The sequence below is a fragment of the Myodes glareolus genome, chromosome 21, assembly GCF_982192425.1.
Source record: "Myodes glareolus chromosome 21, mMyoGla1.1, whole genome shotgun sequence".
Classification (NCBI taxonomy): domain Eukaryota; kingdom Metazoa; phylum Chordata; class Mammalia; order Rodentia; family Cricetidae; genus Myodes; species Myodes glareolus.
This window is the reverse complement of record NC_142046.1, coordinates 60,877,425-60,898,986: the sequence shown is the minus strand read 5'-3', so window position 1 is coordinate 60,898,986 and position 21,562 is coordinate 60,877,425. Positions and strand designations below refer to the sequence as shown.

The 21,562-nt window shown below is 44.3% G+C and overlaps 1 protein-coding gene across 2 annotated transcripts in view; it reads left to right on the top strand.

The window, feature by feature from the left end:
* Nucleotides 1-1,346: 1,346 nt before the first annotated feature.
* The window catches only part of Frzb (frizzled related protein), a 47,760-nt gene continuing 27,544 nt past the window's right edge, over nucleotides 1,347-21,562 (top strand). The window contains exons 1-2 of one of the 2 annotated variants that reach the window (XM_085680909.2): nucleotides 1,347-1,485; nucleotides 15,439-15,838. In XM_085680909.2, the coding sequence (XP_085537035.2) occupies nucleotides 15,508-15,838 (331 nt within the window). In that variant the 5' untranslated portion in view covers nucleotides 1,347-1,485; nucleotides 15,439-15,507. Of the gene's footprint in view, nucleotides 1,486-15,116; nucleotides 15,839-21,562 lie in introns of both variants that reach the window. The other variant, XM_048426116.3, reaches the window with a different exon arrangement.

The following is a 21,562-nucleotide window of genomic DNA, read 5'->3' as shown; positions in this document are numbered from 1 at the left end:
GTCACTAAATGGTGAGATCCTGGAGTTAGCTTCCTGGCTTTAAGGTGGACATAAACTCTAACACAAAACCGGATGGACAGTAATTTATTATCTAATTTCTTTAACGAAAAACTGTGAGCAGCATAGGCAAATGCACAGGTGAGTCCGAGGAGTGAAGAGACCCAATACAGTAGCTGCCAGGAAACCCGGAATGCTTTGAGATTTCCACATGGCACAAGGATGCAGGGTTTTCTTTTGGATGGGAAGAGAGATCATAACTTCAAGGGCAACCAATAATAATCACTAACATTCATTAATATTTAGCAAGCACTACTGTAATTGCTTATACATTTTTATTTAGTATTCATAGCAACCATGTGCAATCAAGGACTATAATATTATCCACTCATAGGGGAGGAGATGAAGACTGAGAAAGAAAGGTTAAGACCTGTGCTCAGGGCTACCTGCAGAAGTGATGCCTTCAGCAATTAGGGGCAACACTACAATGTGGTGAGTCAGGGAAGACAGAAGTCCTCAGGACTGTGCCGGAGGTGAGTCCCAGGCATAAAGTGCTCACTCTGTTTAGAAGCTCTGTAACCTCTCCTGGCTGCGTGCACTGTCATCCTCTCAAATTATTTTTTGTAAAAATTATCATTATCTCAAATTCTTTGTAAAAAAAAATTCTCTTGTCAACATTTTAAATGAAGATAGCACAGAAGTTTATCTTTGGGTGCTGTGGATACAGTTGAGCTTGGGACCAAGAAAAAGATTAAAGATGGTGACGGAGTCCACAGAACCTGTAGCAAAAGGAAAATTCAAGGCACAAGTTTGGGCAATAGGAGAGACCTCGGACATAACCAGGTAACTTCAGCAAATGCAGACTACGCAGCTGATTAAACAGACTCAAGGCACTACTGAGTGAAGGTTCTGGAATGTTCTTTTCTGCAAGTGCTAAGATTCGGAAGTTCTTAGACTTGTTTCTCCATCTGTGTTTCTATGTCAGCATAAAAAGGGTGCATGGTTTCCTGCTTTATGGCCACATCACCTAAAAGATTTTCTGCTCACCCCTGCTAGTTACTCCTGACCCGGATGAAACTTTTACAGAACAGAAAAGTGTCCATTCACATTTAGACTGGGGTTGCTGATGGTGGGAACAGGGCTCTATGAGGAACAGTGAGCACAGGAAAGAGTTAGGACATGCCTGTCAACCCCGACACACTGAAAACTGATGGGAGCCTGTACAAGGAGGGGTGATCAGGTAAAAGGTGTGGTTCTAAAGGCAAGGCTGATGCAGGTTACCAGAATGAGGAAATGACTCTTTTTATCTTAGTTAGTGGCTTGAGTGGAGCAAACACTCCTTTTGAGAGGAGGATTCTGTTGACGTGGAGAGAGGGAGGCGAGTGGTGTGGGCTGGTGAGGAGAGCCTGGCGGAAATGGCTGGAGCAGGACTTGGGAATCTAACGATCCTGGCCCAATCCTTAAAGGACTTCACTAAAACTAGAAAAGGTAAATCTTATCCCAAAGTTTCTTCTTATGCTTCTTCAAGAAGCGTGAGCCTGGGGAGGACGAGCACTAGGACTCTGGGTAAGTCCTCCTGCTGGGGCTTGAGGCCGGCCTCCCAGAAGCTCTGATATGAGGGTCACAGTTTGTGATTTCCAAGAGCTGATTGTTTGCTTCCCTTCACCCCACTAGAGATGGCTCACGTTTCATTAGGAAAATGTGTTGTGAAATTTACAATCCATTCTTTTTTCAGATCAAATTCTCTCTCTCTCTCTCTCTCTCTCTCTCTCTCTCTCTCTCTCTCTCTTCCATTCCCCTCCTTCCTTCCTTCCTATTTTGTTTTGTTTTGTTTTGTTTTGTTGAGACTCACTATGTAATTCTGGCTTTCCTGGAACTCACTGTGCAGGGCAGGCTGGCTGGAATGCACAGAGATCCATCCGCCTCTGATGTGCTGGGATTAAAGGAGTGTTCCACTATATCCAACTCATATCAAATGCTTAAAGAACAAAACGTTGCTATAGTAGGAATAAATAATACATATTCTAGCCTTCGTTCATTCTCATTCTTTCTCACAATCTACATTCATTGAACATCAAATAAAATATTATGCTACTAAGAACCATGCTCATCTTTCTGTGTTTGGTTGATCTGACTTATAACATCCTCCAGTTTCATCCATTTTTGGCATAAGTGACAATACTTCATTATTTTTGGCAAAACAGTATTCCACCATACATATACAACACATTTTTTTTTTATCCATTTATCTGCTGACAGGCATCCATGCTGACTTCCTGTCTTGGCTATTGTGCAGCGTGGACCATAGGTAGTTCATTGGCATGAGAATTTCAATATATTCAGGCAGGATGGCAGGATTGTATGGAAAATTTTTTAACTTTTGGGAAGCCCCCTTATTATTCTCACCAACAGTGTGGAAGGTATCCATTTCTTCACATTTGCTCCAGGGTCTGTTGTTCTATGATTTTTAAATTGTAGTCATTCTAAACAGGTAAATACCAAACTGGTTAAAGAGGCACATCAGATTTTAGAGTGTGTGGTGGTTTGAAAGAAAATGGCCCCCAAAGGGCGTGGCACTATGAGGAGGCGTGGCCTTGTTGGAGGAAGTGCGTCACTGTGGGGCGGGCTTTGAGGTCTCCTATGCTCATGAAGTCGCCTATTTTCACAATCATTTTTATTGCCTTCTGATCGAGATGTAGCCAGTACCATATCTACCCGCAGGCCCTCATGTTCCCTGCCATGATGATAATGGACTAAAACTCTGAAATTGTGAGCCGCCACTGCAATTAAATATTTTTCCTTTGCAAGAATTGCTGTGGTCATGGTCATTCTTCACAGCAATAGAAACCTGACTGAGGCAGAGCGTCTCAGCACAGCAGGGCCTTCAACATCCTTCTAATCTGCTGTACACTGTATGAACTGCTATAAGGGAGAACCTTAATTAAGGCTCAAAGCTTAAATGACAGGAAGAGAAAGGCTTATCCCCCAACCCCATTTCATCAGCAGGCATTGCATGCATGCATTGAGACATCCCGCTGCATCCTATAAATGTATGCAATTATCATGTGCTAATAAAAAATCAAAATAAACTTGGGGGTGGTAGTACATGCCTTTAATCCTAGCACCTGGGAGGCAGAGGCAGGTGAATCTCTGAGTTCCAGGCCAACCTGGTCTACAGAGAGAGTTTCAGGATCACCAGGGCCACACAGAGAAACCCTGTCTTGAAAAAAAGCAAACAAAAAATGCCAAAATAAAAATTTCCATGCTGAGGACACTAAAACAAAACAAACAAACAACAACTGTTATTCCTTTGCTGTCACTGTAAGAGCTAGCCACGACCACTTCCAGCCACTTCTGACCTTGTTGCCATCTTGGCTTTCCCTTTTTCTGTCCGTCTCTTGCCGTGTGTACACGTGTTTTATGTCTCTGTCTATGTTTGTCTATGTCTCCCTTTCTTTAAGTAATAAATGTTTAGCTTTATATATAGCCTTATGTCCATTTACTCTGCCGTCCACCACATTCAGCCGCCTGACTCTGCCGCTTGCCCGGGGACCCTGCACCGCCCTGGCGGCAGCCTCTGCCTGGCTCGCAGGCCGCCCGGGGCATCCCATCATCATATATTTTTAAAAGAACAATAACAACAACAACAACAACAATGCCAGGCTATTTTTTGTTATTGTTCTCACAGCTCATCCCAAGGCCTTAACTGTAATGGGCTCATTTGCATATTACACACCCATCCTACAGTGGCTCACAGAACAGTCTAGCGATAGTGTTATTTAGTTTTACAATTCTATTCTGATAGCAAGTGATATTTTTACTGGGCAAGAAAGACAAGTAAGGTGCTTTGTATAATAGGTGGTTTTAAGACTTTCCAGGTTAAAGCATTTTTTTTATTTTATTACTAACAACATTAGGTTTTTCTCTAGAAGTCTTCTTTTTAAGGTGAACTTGTGAAGACAAGAGATGCGCCCTAACTGCTCTGACAAGAACAGACGAACTATGATGGATATGTTTACACAGATCCAGTGTGCATTCCATGTCTTTTCCACCCAACAAAGCCAGAAGGGGACACATTATTTCAGTAATTTGTGGTATGATGCATCCACATTTTGGGTTATCCTTTCTTAATCCTTAGATTATAAGTCCTAAATTCCCTGCTTTGAACTGAGCAAACTCAGCAACACTAAATTTAGAAAACAAAACAAAGCAAAAAGTCCCAAACCAAACTAACCAAACAAAATCTGTGAGGTTTTTTTGTTTGTTTTATTTTGGTTTGTGTTGAGAAAGAAATGGATGTTTCTGGAACATATTCAAATCATTGCACTAACAAATCTTTAATTGGGGGCAGTAGGTTTGGTTTTAGTCGCTTGGTATTCGTGTTTGTTTGTATAATGTGTATCTACCAACAAGCGGCACATGTACAAAATGCAGTAAGTTTGTCGTTCCTTCTGTCTGTCGATGCTATGAACCATCACTGTCCTGGCCTTATCAACACTGATGTGGACTCTAATTAGAACCATGTCGCGATTCTTTGGTCAAATCAGGACTATCTCAGCAGAGGTAGGAAGACAGAGGCGGTGTTGATCGTGTGTAGGGAAACTGGCTGGAAAGCTTCTCTCTGCCTTGGTACTGTAAAGGCTACAACCTGTAAGCCTTGCTTGCCCAAGGCCAGATGACTTCCTGGAAGGCTGGAGATTGTTGTTCAGTACTATAACAAGCCATGTGTTTTCACTGCAGTAAACAAGGGTTGTTGCCCCACCAGTACCGGATGTGCTACCTCACACACAGGTGGGAGGTACGTAGGCGCGAAGTACGTCAGGATGTACACTTGCCCCCGAGCTGGACAAAGGTGGGAAGTGCCATAGCCTTTGTGTGTGTGTGTGTGTGTGTGTGTGTGTGTGTGTGTGTGTGTGTGTGTGTGTGTTGTGAGCACCCAACTGACCTAATTCAGCAGCCATTCTCTAGGAATTCCTGGTATGGACCTGGTCAGTGTCCATATTGCTGGCCAGTATTAAAAAGAGCTTGCTTTAATTTGACAATCATGGATTTAGTCTTTCTGCTCACAATTTTCTGGTTTGACAGTGCTGTTCCAAGGGGATCCCAAGCCTCCACGATTCTCAATGGTCTTTTGCCTCTCTTCTCTCTCTCCCTAAATTACTGTCCATAGTGAAGACCTTCACAGGTACTTCTGAGAGAGGACAGTGACTTAAATTGCAAATGTTTTATTGAATTGTTTCGACCTTAAAAAATAGCTTTAGAAAATCTTAGTATGACCAGCAGATAAACAGCTAAGTGAAAATTTAGCAAGAGTCAATTAGACTTTACATATGTGTAGAGGGAGGAAGAAGAGAAACAAGAGAAACCTCGGGTATGTTGAGAGAATAAAGTGTGATGGCCGAAAGGTTTGTGGGATTTTGTGTCACATGAAAATCTCTCCCTGGAGCCCCAGAGTCCTGTTTCAAGACGTAGTTTCATTTTGTCCCCTGTTCCTCTTGTATGTTTTCTCATATTATAGATAGATCTACCTCTATCAGACACTTCCGTGATGTTTTGACAATGGCCGCCTTTAGACACATCTCAGGTTCACGAGAACACCTTCTGAATTAATTGTATCGGTGAGCTGTTGGAAATAAAACAAGCAGAGCGAATCCTGGCGACGGTGAAGATAAACCTGGAGAGATGCGTGTTGAATCACAAGCAGGCTCACGCAGGCGCGTAGCCGCGTCTATGGGCGTGGTCTCAGAATCTTACAGTGCTTGACAGCGTTAACCTCGGGGCGGATCAGGAGTCTGAACAACACTCACAAGTAACACAGCAATGGCCCTGTAAAAACATACAGTGGCTGGAGACCACCTCAGGCCTTGGGTTTCAGAGGGAGGCTATTCAGCAAACCATCTGTTCCACTGCATGTTTATGTAGTGTTTAATGTTGAGGGCATTTTGTTTACAGAGAGGCAAAGAGCAGGCGGTGTGAGACAATTGGTTGGAGTGGGGTCATGAAATACAAGAAGAGGAGGAAAATTGAAAGCATGAGGGTCCTTGTAAATAGTTTTCTGTTTTATTATTCTGAAGCTTCTTTTCTTTGACTCTGTTTATAAAGGCAGCTAATATTAGGTGGCCGTGGTGGTTCAGGTCTGTGGATCCCCAGCAGTTGGATGATGAAAGCCCGAGGATCAGGGGTTCAAGGTCACTCTCAGGAGTTCAAGGTCACTCTCAGCAATGTGTCAAGTTTGAAGTAACCTGAGTTAAGTGAGACTTTGCTTCAGAAAACAAGACAAAGCTAAACTAAAATTAACTCCAATAGATAATATTCTTTAAAACGATCTTAAATTAGATCTTAAATTCCATCATGTTTGGTGGGGTACGGCTAACTCACTGCGGAAAGACCTCATCCTTCCTGTTACAAAGGGTCCCTGAGTGGATAAAACGAGATGAGACTCCTGGTAAACCTGAGAGACACCACCACTGCTGGTGCTGCCACTACCATCACCACAATCACCACACCACCTCTGCCACCACCACCAAGGTCTATCTGCTATCAACACGAAAACAAAACTCTCACCACAAAGAGCATAAAAAACAGTTTATTCTACAGAACGAAGAAAGCCTGAAGTCAAGGTGCTTGTCAAAGACATTGGTGGAAACTTTAAGTACACACTTACAAGCAAGCAGAACAATCTCAGCTGTAGACCTCAGATGCTACCTGAAGACTTTTAGCCCTTTGCTTGGTAGAAACTACAGTTTTGTTAAGTTAATACACTACAGAAAGTTTCTATCCATTAACTACAATCAGCCAGAGGTGGGCAACGGATGACTAAGGCTAAAGACAGCCCAAGATAAAGTGTAATTAGAGTCTGGGCCTGCAACATTCCAGCGTCCCACAGTCACTGAAGTCCAATCAGTCAATCAATCAGACTTTCAGGTTTCACGTTGAAGATAGAACTGCTTTCTGGAAACTTTCACAATGAGAACCCACATTAGAAACAAGATCCAGCAGAGAAAAACAATAGATGTTATCACTGACGCAAGTTCCCAGGAGACCGTGGCTGAGCGATGTTGCTAGTTTGATCCTATAGTCACGACAGGTCTCTGAGTCCTGGCCCATTGGGTTTCCACTGCGGGCTCCTCAGGGTGATCGCTCGGGGCACCAAGGGCTCCGAGTTCCAGAGTGTCCAAAGACCTTTGCTTCACTCACAGGAGTTGACTTCTGCCTGGACTGCCCTTGATTGTCATTCCTAGGGGGAGTAAATGTCTTCTCCGTCTAGAAGGATGTGGCTACTCTGCCTGCAGACAGAGTTCGTCACAGCATCTTCAGCTCCAGGGTCCCTGGCATTCTTTCTCTAGTGTCTCTTGTGTGCCTTCCCCTGCTTGGAGGGTTTCATGCTGTGCTGGGCACAGGCAGCCTTCAAACATTTTTTTCCCCTTGAAAAATTTAGCAAATATTTGCCTTTTCTATTTCTAGCTGTAAAGCAGAGACGGCGCAGATTTCCTTGTGATAAAGCTGACCTTGAAAGCACACAGAGGTTGAGCACCAACGGAACCAGCCACCTTTTCCCCTCACTTTCTCCAAACGATTTATTTCAAATACAGGTAGTTAGTAGCCTTAGTGATAGAATAGTCATATTGTTTGTAATAGTTTACAAATGCAAAAATGGAAATATAACTTAACATAATTCAGATCTATATATGAAGTGAAAAAAATCTTAATTCCCTCTGTTCAGGAGAGAAAAAATAAATTTAAATTTAAGGGGAAAACAGGAAATGTATGGATGCTTTAGGAACATTACATTTGTAAAAAACAAACAAACAGAGTATGTTCACTCATAAATGGTACCTAGAAATTTCTGTTTCCTTAGCCCAGTGGTTCTCAATCTTCCTAATGATACAATGTCTTAATACAGTTCTTCATGTTGTGGTGACCCTCAACCATAAAGTTATTTCCTTTGCTACTTCATGACTGTAATTTTGCATCATAATGTAAATATCTAATATGCAGAATATCTGTTCTGAGACCCCTGGGAAGGTCATTTGACCCCCCCCCCCCATATGAGTCGAGACCTCCAATTTGAGAACCCCTTCCGTAAAACAGCAATAGTTCAATAGAAGCCTTTGGTAAGTGTTCCACGAGGGGAAGTTTTCTTCTTAGCTGTGACTGGTCTCCGCTTTGCTGTTGTCTCAAGCTGACATAAAACTAGCCAGCACATCTGAACCCTCTTGAGTGGGTTACCCTGAATTTTTCATTTCCCGCGGAAATCTCACTGTAACATAAACAATAGCTTAGTTGATCTTCCTTCGGTAAATCTACATGGTTGGCTGCTATGCTGGTTTTTTATGCTGTAGAGAAAATCTATTAGAATTTATGTTTTATAATAGTCTGCACCTTGTTTTGCTTGTTGTATTATTGACCACACCCTAAAACTGCTTGGTACTTAGAAAGGGAACACTAAGGACTCAGTGAAAAAAAAAAAAGAGTGGATTGTTTTCCCAGAACAACAATATTATTGATAACTTTTTTTTCAGAGATCTTATTCTACTTCATCTCCAAAAGATCCCCATAATCAGAAACGTTAGAATAAACAGTTCTAATGGACACTCCCCTCCAAGACCTTCTCAGGAACCAATACCTATTTCTATTCAAAGTAGATCACATTTTCACATGCAAATTAGAAGTTTGTTTTTTACTTTTTAAAAATAGGAAAACCAGGAAATCCAACAAGAGGAATGATATTCTTGTAGAATATTTAATTAATATTTTTATTGGTGATTACTAGTGGTAAGGATGTCTACTGCCAAGCCTAATGATGAGGGTCAAATTCCCAGGACCACGTAGTAGAAAAAGAGAGTCTATTCCCACAAATTTTCCTCTGACCTTCCCATGCCCATGTGGATACATACACACAGTAAGTTAATGTAATTTTTTTAATTGTAGAAAATTTGTATTAGAAGAAAATGGATGTCTCCATGTGATCATTATGTGTGTTATTTGCTTAACTACACCAGATTTTGCCTCTATCAGGCCATGAGAAAGGATGGGTAAGTTGTTGTCTCAACTTTAAAATAACTTATGATGTTATGGCGCACAAATATTCATAGCAGCTTTGTTTATAAGAGTTAAAAGTAGAGACAACCAAAAACAGCAATTGGTAGTATATAATATTGGTATATAATATTAGATATATTCATACAGGAGAATATGTATCAGCCATATAAAGCAATGAAGTACTGATATATGCCCAAAGATTCATTGTGCAAAGTGGAAGAAGTCAGTGGTAAAGGCCACACACAGGTTGCATGTGCAGACAGAGTTTTCCCATCCTGTAAGTTGCTTTCAAATTACCACACAGAGACTTACATTAATTGTAAATGCTCAGCCAATAGCTCAGGCTTATTACTAGCTAGCTCTTACATTTTGAATTAACCATATTCTTTATTTACTTTCTGCTATGTGGTGGTACCTTTATTAGCATGGCGTGTTCATCTCCTGCTCCCTCTGCATCTGACTGGCTACTCTTGACTCTGCCCTTCTTTCTCCCAGCATTCTCCTAGTCTGGCTTTCCTGCCTAACTTTATCCTGTTGGCCAGTCTGTTTGTTTATTAAACCAAACACTGAGGCACATCTTCACAGTGTACAAAGGGGTTATTCTACAACATGTGTGTGTCTCTTTATATAAACAGATGTGTGTACATCCAGAATAGAGACATTATATAGATGAAAAAAACATTTTGGCTGCCTAGGGGGTAGTGGTTTGCTTTAGGATACTGAACATGTTCTAAAATGATTGTGGTGATTGTTCACAGGTGTGAGTAGGCTTTGAACCACTGCATTTAAAGGGTGCACTTCATAATGTGTACACGACAACTCAATGCCGCTATCATTGCAACAAATCTGTCTGAGAAATTAGCACAGGATGTCACAGTTACTTTTGCTAAAGCAGATCAAACTGTCCCTCTTGGGCATTGGGTCTTGATGGGCGGAGTGCATTTATCGTCCTTCCGAAGGTGGCACTACTGAAATAAAGAGACAGGAATGGTAACTGTGCTAGAGTAGGAACAAACTCCTGGTCAAGGGAAAAGAATCTCTGGCCTGGTGAGAGCCAACACTGAAGCTGGACTGGTTCAATTTCCAGGGACCCCTGGGAAGGCAGGCTCACCTTAAGCCATGCTAGTTCCCATAACTAGGTGCCATAACTAGTTCTTAATAGAATACTGTCCGTTCCTTTCCAGAGTCCTCAGCCCTAGTACGGAAGCTTGCACAGACATGGAAGTCCTTATGTTAACCCCCTTTGCAAAGTTCTTAGGAAAACGATAACGTCTCTTTTCTATCTGTCATCTAAGCTTGCTACTTTGGGTCATCCCCCAACATTCTAGGATTCCTTCCTCTTTCTCTGAAGCCTCCCTCCCTGCCTTGTGGCTGTCTGTCAGCCTTGTGTTTGACCTTCTTGCCAGGCAAAACGCAGGGCTCTGCCCTTCTCTCCTGTGTTGCTGTTCTCTGAGAGGCAGTGGAGGGTCACAGTTTGCCCCACTGTGATTTTTCTGCTGAGTGATAAGGTTAGCCCGTGACATTGTGGTGCTGTACAATAGGGGTGATGTGATGCTTAAAGCTCTGACAGGGCCTGGTATAAAATAAAGCAGGGTAAGTGACACGCAAATGTTTGACATAGATTTTGTGACATAGGTTAGCAAATAATTCAAAGCAGAATTTTCTGGCGTTGACTGAAGTCCAGATTAGTGAGCAGCCAACCACTTGCGAAAAGGAGAAAAAAAAAAAGACAGACAGAAAGAAAGAAGGCCAGGCGGAGGTGGTGCACACCTTTAATCCCAGCACTTGGGAGGCAGAGGCAGGTGGATCTCTGTGACTTTGAGGCCAGCCTGGTCTACAGAGTTTCTTTCAGGACAGTTAGAGCTGTTACACAGAGAAATCCTGTCTCAAAAACAAAAACAAAGCAAGCAGGCAAACAAAAACAAAAAAGGAAAGGGAATGGATGTGTAAGAAACAGTTTTCAGAAAGTAACAACAGAGGAAGAAAGCATTCCCTCTTGCCTCCCTCTGATGCCGCGTCTGTATAACCGGGTAAATGGCTTGGGGAAAGAGACTAGGTGCCTGCATTTGCCTTTTGAGACTCGCAGTTAAGGAGACCTCCAGCTGCTAGCTTCACTGCTCAGTAGCTAAGGTTTTTAACGAGGAGGGGATTGCGCTTCTCTGTCCTGAGTAGCAAGGCGCACAGTTTCTTGTGATGGGAGAACGGAAAGGATGACTGAAGGATTTCTAGGCAGAGCCGAAAGTGTGACCTAGCGATGGGAAGAGTGGAGGTGCGAGGTTCACCTTGGGGACCGGGGCTCAATGAAATGGATCCTAAGGGAATGGCGTGGACGATTAGTGAGAAGGACAGATGGCCCACTAACTGGCTGGCGCTGCAGAGACTAAACCTACTCCCAGGAAAGGTTCTGTCTGCATCAGGAGAATCTAGATGAAGACTCAGGCCATTGGCATTGGCTAATTATCTCGAGGTTTCTCACTTTGACTTTAGGTACCATTCCATAACCATTTCAGTAATTGCGACTAACTTTTCCTCTTCAAAACCAAAGAAATTTTTTCTATTTTCTTTCTTTCTTTCTTTCTTTCTTTCTTTCTTTCTTTCTTTCTTTCTTTCCTTCTTTCTTTCTTTCTTCCTTCCTTCCTTCCTTCCTTCCTTTCTTTCTCTCTCTCTCTTTCTTTTTTGTTTGATGTTTGTTTGTTTTTTAGAGATAGGTAAGGTAGGGTCTCTCTATACAGCCCTGGATGTCCTGGAACTCGCTCTGTAGACCAGGCTGGCCTTGAACTTAGAGATCTGCTTGTCTTTGCCTAAGTGCTGAGATTGGTAGCCTGTGTCACTAGGACTGGTCTTTATTTTTTATCCAGAAATCATTTATAAATATTTATAATCTCTTTTCTAGATTAATAAAAATCTGCTGGATTTAGTATCAAGTAAAAGCGCCAGCCCTGCAGATTTACACTCTCATTTTCACATGTTCATGGCTATGTTTCACTGTCGGGGTGGTAAATGCAAGGGGCCTGAGAACCAGCTGGGCTTTTGCTTCTTAGTGACTGTTTTGTGAATTCTGAGGTATATAAAGATAATTTTATGACTATTTTCTAATTTGACTGTAATCACAGTTAATTGTTTACAGTGTAACAACCCCAAGCCCCATGTTAGAATGAACTGTAGGCTACTAGCTTTCTCCTCTGTCGCTATAAGATAAATCAAAGAATAAAAGAAGCCCCTTAAAGAGGTAGTAAGAGGAAAGAGATAGCAAAATATGTGGTGTCTATTTAGAGTAAGAGCATGCCAGAGTCTGTCTGTCATCTTATTTTGTCAAAGGGTTTCAGATTATTGTACTGCATACCTATAATCCCAGCTCATCTCTCAAGAAGTTGAGGCAGGTTAATCAGGTAGTCAAGGATAGCCTTGGCTACACAATGGGTCATGGGTCAACCTGGGCTACTTGAGATCCTATCACACACACACACACACACACACACCACCACCACCACCACCACAACAACAACAACAACCAGAAATCAAAGACAGAGAAAGGAAGAAAGGAAAGAAAGAAAAAGAGAAGCAATGTAGGCTGGTTTGGGCTTTAGCTGACCTTAGGCATAGGCAAACATGTCTGGGATGTGCTCGAACCCCCAAATGCTTTGGGACTGTTTGGAAGCTTGGATAATGAATGCTAAGGGATTGTATAAACAGAACGCTGCGGTATCTGATTTCAGATGTATTTAAATGGTACTTGGTGTTTCCAAGCATGTAAAAACACACAACCACCATTCTGAAGTAGAAAGGCATGTACTTCAATTTCTTTGTGTCTTCTCTTCACGGAGGCATGGAACTTGAGGGAAAAAGGTGGGTGACCTTGTTGGTTGAGTTTCATTTTACCAAGATACTGAATGAGGGTGGGGGTTTGTGCTAGGACCCCTTGGAAGGCTAGCTTGGTCTATATAGTGAGTTTCAGCAAAACAAGAGGTACATAGTGAGACCCTGTCTCCAAAACAAAATGGGGGGTGGGGGTGAGGGCGAGGAGTCATGAAAGGATTTGCTGGACAAAGGGGTAGCTAGCTGGCTGAAGCACAGAAGGGCAGGCCTTGTGTCAGTATGGATCATTCAAACACTCGGCTCCTTTCTTCCCCTAAAATATTAGAAAAATTTTCTATTTTCTTTCTTTCTTTCTTTCTTTTTTGTTTGATGTTTGTTTGTTTTTTTAAGATAGGTAAAATAGGGTCTCTCTATAGGTTCAAAAACCTATCATGTTTGTTGTTCACTTCTAATTAATCTCAAATCCCTCCTATATTTTTTTTTTTGCCTAGTAAAGTCTTCAAATATTCTGTTTATAATCCCCCCAGCGCTCAAGTTTTTTGCTTGTTCAATTTTTATTAAATCTGTTTATATAACTTTTGGCTTTGTTTTTTCATATGACACCAAAATAGTTGTAAACCAGGAATAGTTGATTTATTAATTAAACGGTGGCCTAGCCGCCATCTGTTGTTGATTTCCTATGAAGTGGCCACACTTCCATCTGAAAACATTGAAGTCACAGACCGCTGCTAATGATCAGTTCAGAGATAAAAATTCCATCAGTTCTAGTCAACCCCTGACATTCCCTAAGTGCCATTGAGCCAGCGCAGGGGATTAAATCCGTCTCCCACTGTGCGCCTTCCGAAGTGGAGCCTGACTTTCCCTGCCTAATATTGACCGCTGAGGAAGGCTGGATGAATCGGGACTGTTCTAGTGACTCAGGCTTTGTTGCGGGTTTCGCCTCTCCACACCCGCTGTCTTCTGACACTGCCGTCCCTCCGCTCAATCAGTTTCCTCTGCAGGGGCACAGTGGTTGGGCCTCCGCACGACTTCCCACGTACAATGCTGTGGAAGCCAAAGGGGGCAGCCGGGGTGGGTACCGGAGTCTTGGAAGGCGTAGCCTGGGAGGGATCTGTTTTCTATTTTCTCCACCGGATTGAACTCATCTGGATGAGAACCCTTTTCCTGTTTACTGTTATTATTACCTGTGTGGGGCAGTTTGTCCGCACCGTTTATTTCTCCATGAGATGAATCTGCCTGTGGGAAAAATGAGATAATAAACGCAGTTTTCAGTGAGAAAACTGCGGCTGGGGTGGGGGTGGGGGAGAATCCAAGTGTTTTAAAGTAGTCTCCACTCTTAAGGTTTTTTAAAAAAGAAAAACTCAAAATTCCGATTCTACAGGGCAAAGAAAAACTTGAAAGGAAGGAGGGAAGGGGGGAAGAAGAAAAGAAGGGAGAAAGGAAGGAAGGATAGAAGGAAATTCTTGTTTCTTATTCCTATGGGTCTATTGTATTCGTGCACATTTTTTACGCCTTTGAGGGTCAGTTTCTCCACAGTTCCTTTAATCACAGACCCCTGGCGTCACTAGCTCTCGTTGGATGGGGCCCCGCCCCAGCTCTCAGGGGGTTGCGGTCTTTGCTCGCGCCTTCCACACTCCGTTCTGACTTTGTGCAGATAGAGAGGTTCTCTAGTTTTCAGTGAGAGAATAGGTGCGGGCAGAGACGGTCATAGTGGGTTCCCGGGGCGGGGCTCCTTCGTGGGTGCGTTGAGACTTTCTCCCATGGAGATCAAGGGTTCGTCTCTGGAGCCAGAGCCCCGAGTGGAGGGGTAAAGGTGCGGGGCTGCTGTCGGGAGCTGTCTAGGGTTACAGCATCCTAACTATTAGGCAAGGTCCCACCTACCCACCAGTCCCCTGAAAACTCAACAGCCTTCCGGGAAGGAGGAGCCGGAGGGCCGGGGGCCACGGGGTGGAGCTCGTGTCAGCCGAGGTAGGAAGGCGCAGCTGCGAGCCAGGGCGCTGACCTCCCCTGAGCTCCTCCGGCGGCTCGCAGGATCTTCCCGACCCTGCCGGACTTGGCAAGCTCCTACCTCCGCTCCCAATAGTTTTCCCCAGACTCCTCCCTCCGGGTCCCCCATCCTTCTCACTTTGCAGAATTCATCGCTTCTTCCAACACCTTTCTGCAACACACCAGAGCTCCGAGTCCCTTAGCTGAATTCAACTTTTGTTTTTATTACTCTCTCGCTTCCTTTTTTGCCCATCTCATCTGATTGATGTGCGAAGGCTGATGCCTCTGCCAGAGCGAGAGGAATAAATAGATGCTGCCTCGCCCAAAGGCTTAGACGCCTGGGAAGAGCAGCCAGCGCGGAAAGGCACCGGGCTCCGCCAAGCGCGTGGACCGGACCAGAGGACTTGGACCCAAGCGAGCTGTGATTTTTCTCAGGGGACAGCTCCCAGGTCGTTGTGCTCACTCCCGGGGTGCAGGAGACCGCCGCCCGGCTGCGCCTTGTCCCACCCTGCCGGGATCATGGTCTGCGGCAGCCCGGGACGGATGCTGCTGTTACGGGCAGGGATGCTAATCCTGGCTGCCTTCTGCCTGCTCCAGATCCCCGGAGCTCGGGCAGCAGCCTGTGAGCCCGTCCGCATCCCCTTGTGCAAATCTCTGCCCTGGAACATGACCAAGATGCCCAACCACCTGCACCATAGCACCCAGGCTAACGCCATCCTGGCCATCGAACAATTCGAAGGTCTGCTGGGCACGCACTGCAGCCCGGATCTGCTGTTCTTCCTCTGCGCCATGTATGCGCCCATCTGCACCATCGACTTCCAGCACGAGCCCATCAAGCCCTGCAAGTCTGTGTGTGAGCGCGCCCGGCAGGGCTGCGAGCCCATCCTCATCAAGTACCGCCACTCGTGGCCAGAGAGCCTAGCCTGCGAAGAGCTGCCGGTGTACGACCGTGGCGTGTGCATCTCTCCCGAGGCCATCGTCACCGCTGACGGAGCGGGTGAGTCCTGAACTCCGCCCGACCTCTGAGGAGGAGTTAGTTATTCGCCTTTGCTCTCTCTTTGCTCTTCAAATCACTTAATCTCCCTTTGACCGCCTAGTCCTGTTCTTTTACTTAAAAACAAAACAAAACAAAACAAAACAAAAAACCTGACTTTATCGTCCTTCCAAATGAACTTAGTCTCTTCCACCAGGTGATGTGATCCATCCATTTGTCCCCCACTCTTGACACTGAGCCTCTCCATAGCGCCCCTTCCCTGCCCACACTGCGCATGCGGGAATCGTGAGTTCCATACACTTAACTTTCTTCTTCGTTTCTTGGTTGGTTCTTTTGCATCCCAATCATCGGGTTGCGTTATCTTTAATGTCTTCACCGCTTCCAATTGTATGGAGACCTCAGAAAAATGGAAACCCTCCTGGTCGTTAAAAGTGCTAAGGGAATGTCAAGAAACTTCTTCTGACACAGAGATCTACCAGTGACATGTATTTGCTCAAAACCCAATTTCGTCCATACTATCACCTTAAATTCCCCCCTGCTGTCGGCGAAAAGATGATAACGCTAGTCAGAGACAGCAATGAAATGTTATTGCTAGTTGTCGTCTGTGGCTCGCTCCAGTCAGAGAGCCTGGAGCATAGCCTGCAATAACAGGCCTTGTCACGTGCCCACGTGACTCCGGGCCATTTTGTAAATGGCATAGGGACAAATGGAGTCATGTTTTAAGCGTGTTATCTTTATAACCTCATATGACTTTATTCTTAATCTCATCCTTTAACCCACCCATACTCTATGTGTGTACAGTACTGACATACTCACGCTTTCTCCACTATAAAGCTGAATTATAATTCACCATTTGTTTAATCACCATTTGTTTTGCTGCTGATAGTCTAATCGTGGCATTCATAATCTTATGGCCTCTATCTCAATCCAGCTCAGTATAGTCTATTTTTAGTAAACTCAATATTTCCCTACTGATTAACCCACCCCTCAGGTTTTTCCCTTCATGTGCTTTAGAGATAACGCTTAGGCAAACTAGTCATCTTCTCTCAGACTCTCCCAGGATCAACTGTTCTTAGGCTGTGTCTCACTTGGTTTATCATTTCTGTTCATTTATTTCAACACCGACATTTCCTTCTGTTTCCCAGCTTGCTCAAACTAGGCTCATGCCTGCAGTTTGGAGTCAATGAATCAGTTATGACGGGGCTGATTCGTTAGCGTAGAGTGGGCGGAAAGGAGAAGGTACAAAGAGCCGAAAGGCGAAGACGGAGCAGAAAGATCTCGCAGCTTTCTGGAGATCACTTTTCTTAGCTTAGCACCATGAATATGGAAATTGTCTTCTGAAGGCCAATTGACAATCGAGACCTGGTTTTCTAAGGTAATCCAAGAGAAACATTCCTTTTGCTGTTTGGCTAAAAGGGAGCTCTTGAGCCCTTGCTCTGACTGGTGTCGCAGGCTCTGCAGACAGCGTTCCAGCTCAATGCCCTTGCTATCCTGGCTCGACAAACACTGTTAAAGTCAGCTAAATGCTAGCAGTCTTCTCAGGCCAAGCGCTAGGAGTGATGTATTTCACTCTGAAATGCACGCTCCCCTGAGAAGACAAACTTCGCTTCTGAGCCTAAATCTAGAGAAGGACGCAGAATGAGTGAGGTTTGGCAAGTCTAGGCGCTCTCATGGCACAGGCAATGGGGCTAGGAAGCAGTTTCATTAACCGTCCTTGAGTTACCTGGCTTCCTAGACCAGCTGCGGCACAATTGCCTCCTTGAAGCCCTCCAGGACTTGTGTAGGGATAATTTTTCCGTCAGGAGACGACTGCTGGAACGCTTTAAACTTCCATAGTATTTGTTTTACTGACATCTTTGGAAGACAAACACCTGAGGGCAGGGGCTTCTCAGGATGCTCCCATGTCTCCAGTGTCATATGAAACAGGGACAAGGACCTGAGCACAGGGTTAGAGAGGAAGGGACACGCTGGCCCGAAGGGCCCCCTGGCATCCAGTCTGTTGAAAATTGCACAGTCCCTTTGTTGGGTGAAACTGTCAGATACCTAGAATTATTTAAAACTGCCACATGGAGCTGGAGAAAAGGTTCCGTGATTAAGAGGAGCCAACTGCTCTTCCAGAGGACCTGGGTTTGGCTCCTAGTACCCACGTGGTAGCTTAACAACAGTCTGTAACTCCAGTTCTGGGAGATTCAGTGCCTTCTTCTGGCTTCCATGAGTACTGCACATAAATGGTGCACAGATAAACATGACAGTCAAGCTTCAAGTGAAGAACCAGGTGCTGACTTCATGGGCAATTCATACATATGGTGCACAGACATACATGCAGGCAAAATGCCCATATGCATAAAATTTTTAAAAACTACCACATGTCACCATTTTAATTAGTTTATTCTTTGGTTTATTGGGATATAATAGTGTCACAAAATAGGTTTTTTCTTTCTTTCTTTCTTTAGGTATAAGCAGAATCCCCATGTCTTAGCACTAGATCCTACCTAACCAGATATACAATGAGATCTCTAAAGAGCGGTACAAACCTTCACGTGCCTGTGTCAAGAGGATTTTCGTCCATTCATGTCAGGCATACGTGTGTTTATGTGTAACAAGTTGTGACTCAACAAATAAGCTCAGGACATTTAACAAAACGAAGTCTGAATGAAGCTGACTGATGCTTCCAACTACTTCTACTTCCAAAACACTGAGAATGCACATGATTTTATAGAGAACATGTGACATGTCAGCCATAGCTAACAATTTCATGCTAAGTTTATTGTATATGTCATGTTCACTGTAAAGTAGGGCTTTGAGTGCTACCGTTTTGAGGGCTTAGCTCACCTCGTCCATTCTGCTGGTGATCTGAGATGTTTAGGCAAATCCTTTTTTTTAAAAAAATATTTATTACGTGTACAATATTCTGTCTGTGTGTATGCCTGCTGACCAGAAGAGGGCACCAGACCTCATTACAGATGGTTGTGAGCCACCATGTGGTTGCTGGGAATTGAACTCAGGACCTTTGGAAGAGCAGGCAATGCTCTTAACCTCTGAGCCATCTCTCCGGCCCTAGGCAAATTGTTAAGATGACACGCTGAGTGGGTGCTTAGTGTTCAGGTGTGTGGGCTCATGCCACTCTGGCTGTCGGAAGATGATGTGACCTCTTCAGCCTTTGCAAGTAAGTAAAGGCCAGCCTGTCTGCATCCTGAGGGCAAGGGGAGGACTAGACAGTCTGTGGACCTTTGGGTCTCGACCTGGCACCGAGAGACCCCTGAACAAACTCCTGCCCCTGTTTTCCTGTTCTTATTGCTCTTGTATCGAGCTGAGTCGCTTTTCCTTTTTGTTGGTGTTTTTGAGCTTGGTAAATGCAGACACTGTCTTGAACTCTTAGCGTTTCTGCTCTGGGGAGCGCGGTTTACCCTGGGATCCAACCGCAGACGCAGGTTCTATCTCTCCTGAATATAGAAAGTTAATGTTTCATTTCCTACAAATCAAGCTAGAGCTCATGCTAAGGAACAGATTTCTATGGCAGTAATAGAGGGGGGAAAAGAGTGGGTTTGACTGATGGCTGTTAACTAGAACTAGTTTATCGGAACCGTTAACTAGAACTAGTTTATCGGAACCGTTAACTAGAACTAGTTTATCGGAACCGTTAGCTAGAACTAGTTTATCAGGACGAACTCACAAGCCTCCGTCCCTTCCTGAGGACCTAAGGGGTTAAAAGTTGCTGGGAGCAGGGGTGGGGGTGGATCTGGAGGCTCCACCCCTCCTTGAGTATCTGTAGGCTAGAGGGGGTGGCAGGGAAGCGAGAGATATTTCCTTCAGTACTGTGGCCATGGGGAAGTGGTCCATCCTGATGTAAGTAACTCCTCACCCATGCTCCTATAACTAATCCTAATTAAACTCATAAGTTCACCAGAAGTTGTATAAGCGATAGGGTATTGGACAGCTCTTTCTAGAGCACCTGTAGCTGCTGTGCCAAGAGCTTTCTCATCGCCCTTTAAGAGCACCCAGTTATTGCTGGCTTCCAGTTAGGACTAACATACTCCCCGAGCGCTTGCACAGTCTAGTCTTCAGGCGCTGGCCTGGCAGAGCCCCGCCACCGTTCACCTGAAGAAATGGCTATTTAAACATCTCTCCACTTTCCCAGGAACAGACAGACTTTTCTTTAGTGCTAGCCCTAGCCGACAAATATGGGAGGGGTCAAATGCCAAGAAGCGAGGATGTGAACAAGAACATGGAAAAGAAAGAAGTAAAAGTTTTAAGTTAGGACTAGAGAGAAGAACACGATTCTAAGGGTCCTTCATCAGGTCAATGCCAAAAGGCATTCTGCCTGGGTTTGGGAGAGAGTCTGCGTTATTAATTTTATTTAGCGATAGTCCAGTTGTGAGTGCTAGTGAAATCTTAGATTGTCCCTAACTTATTTTAATCGGTCATCTTTTGTCTCCCTTTTTACCAAACTTTGAAAGTTGTTTGAAGAGAAAAATTGACCGTGTTTTCTTTGGCCCTTGTCTTTCTATTAGGTGTTTAGGAAGAACGTAAGAGCCATTGTGTAGACATGTAATTTTGAATAATGAAGCACTAACTGTAGTCAACAAATTTAGAGACAGTCACAGAGATGCAAACTCTTAGCTGGTTTTGTCCTTCATTTTCAGCAAGTCACTTGCCTGACATTAGTCACCATTGGTGTCTCACAAGGGAAGTGAATGGTTGGTAATTGGTGAGGCACAGAATGCACACTTAATGACAGGAGAGACCTACTGTCTCAGGACCAGGATCCTTAGCGGTGACTGAATAACGGCTGGCTACATATACTATGTTCTAGGCATTGTCATATGAGTGGTGCATATGAGTTCTCATGACAGATACACAGTAAGTACTGTTACTCCCATTTTACAGGAAAGACCGGCAAGGTACATAGAGAAGTGACCTGTCAAGTGAATTCAGGGTGTGAGAAAACAGGGGTTCAGACCAGAGTTTGTTCAACACTACTCATCTTCTCTAAGAAAAAGGACTTTCTTTTTTTCTTTTTTTTTAAAGGGGGGAGGGATCTCTGTCTTTTGTTCATTAGTTTAAAGTTAAAGGAGCAAAGTATTTTCATTGTGTCAATTTATGGTCTAAAAGAGTAAAAGGGCACCCAAGACCATGGGGTCCCCCAAACCATGAATTGCCCAAGACCATGGGTTCCAGCAGAGAAGGGATGATTCTTTGGCTGCATTACTGAGATAGGAGAGAATGTCCCTTCCAGATTCATCTAACCCCATCTCAGGCTCAGCGTGCTCCAGAGTTCAGGCTTCCCTTCCCTCCCCACTTCCTCTTCTCTAGCGTGTTTTACACTGTTGTAAGTCTTTACTACTGTAGTTGTTCAGGCCTTGGATTCTGCCTCCATCCTGCCTTTATTCCTGCCTGGTGGTCAGTAGGTATCAAGAACTACTGCTCTATTCAGAATCAGGTTTCTTTCCTTCTCTCCCTGCCATTCTTTCTGGGCTCACCACAGCTGACAAGGATGTTGATAATGCAGCCATGGCTGGATCTCCTTTAGATCCACCCCATCTTCCTCGCTGTCTAGACTCACTGTTTGCTTGCCCCAGTCTCTGTTCTAGCCACGCAGGAAGACATTCAGGTCCCGTGAAGAGCGTTGGATTTGTCACCTGAGTCCCTTGGCTTCCCTGTTCTCACACAGGCTCCTCCAGAAATCTCTGTGACTTTACTAGAATCTCTTGAGATACAGAATCTAGC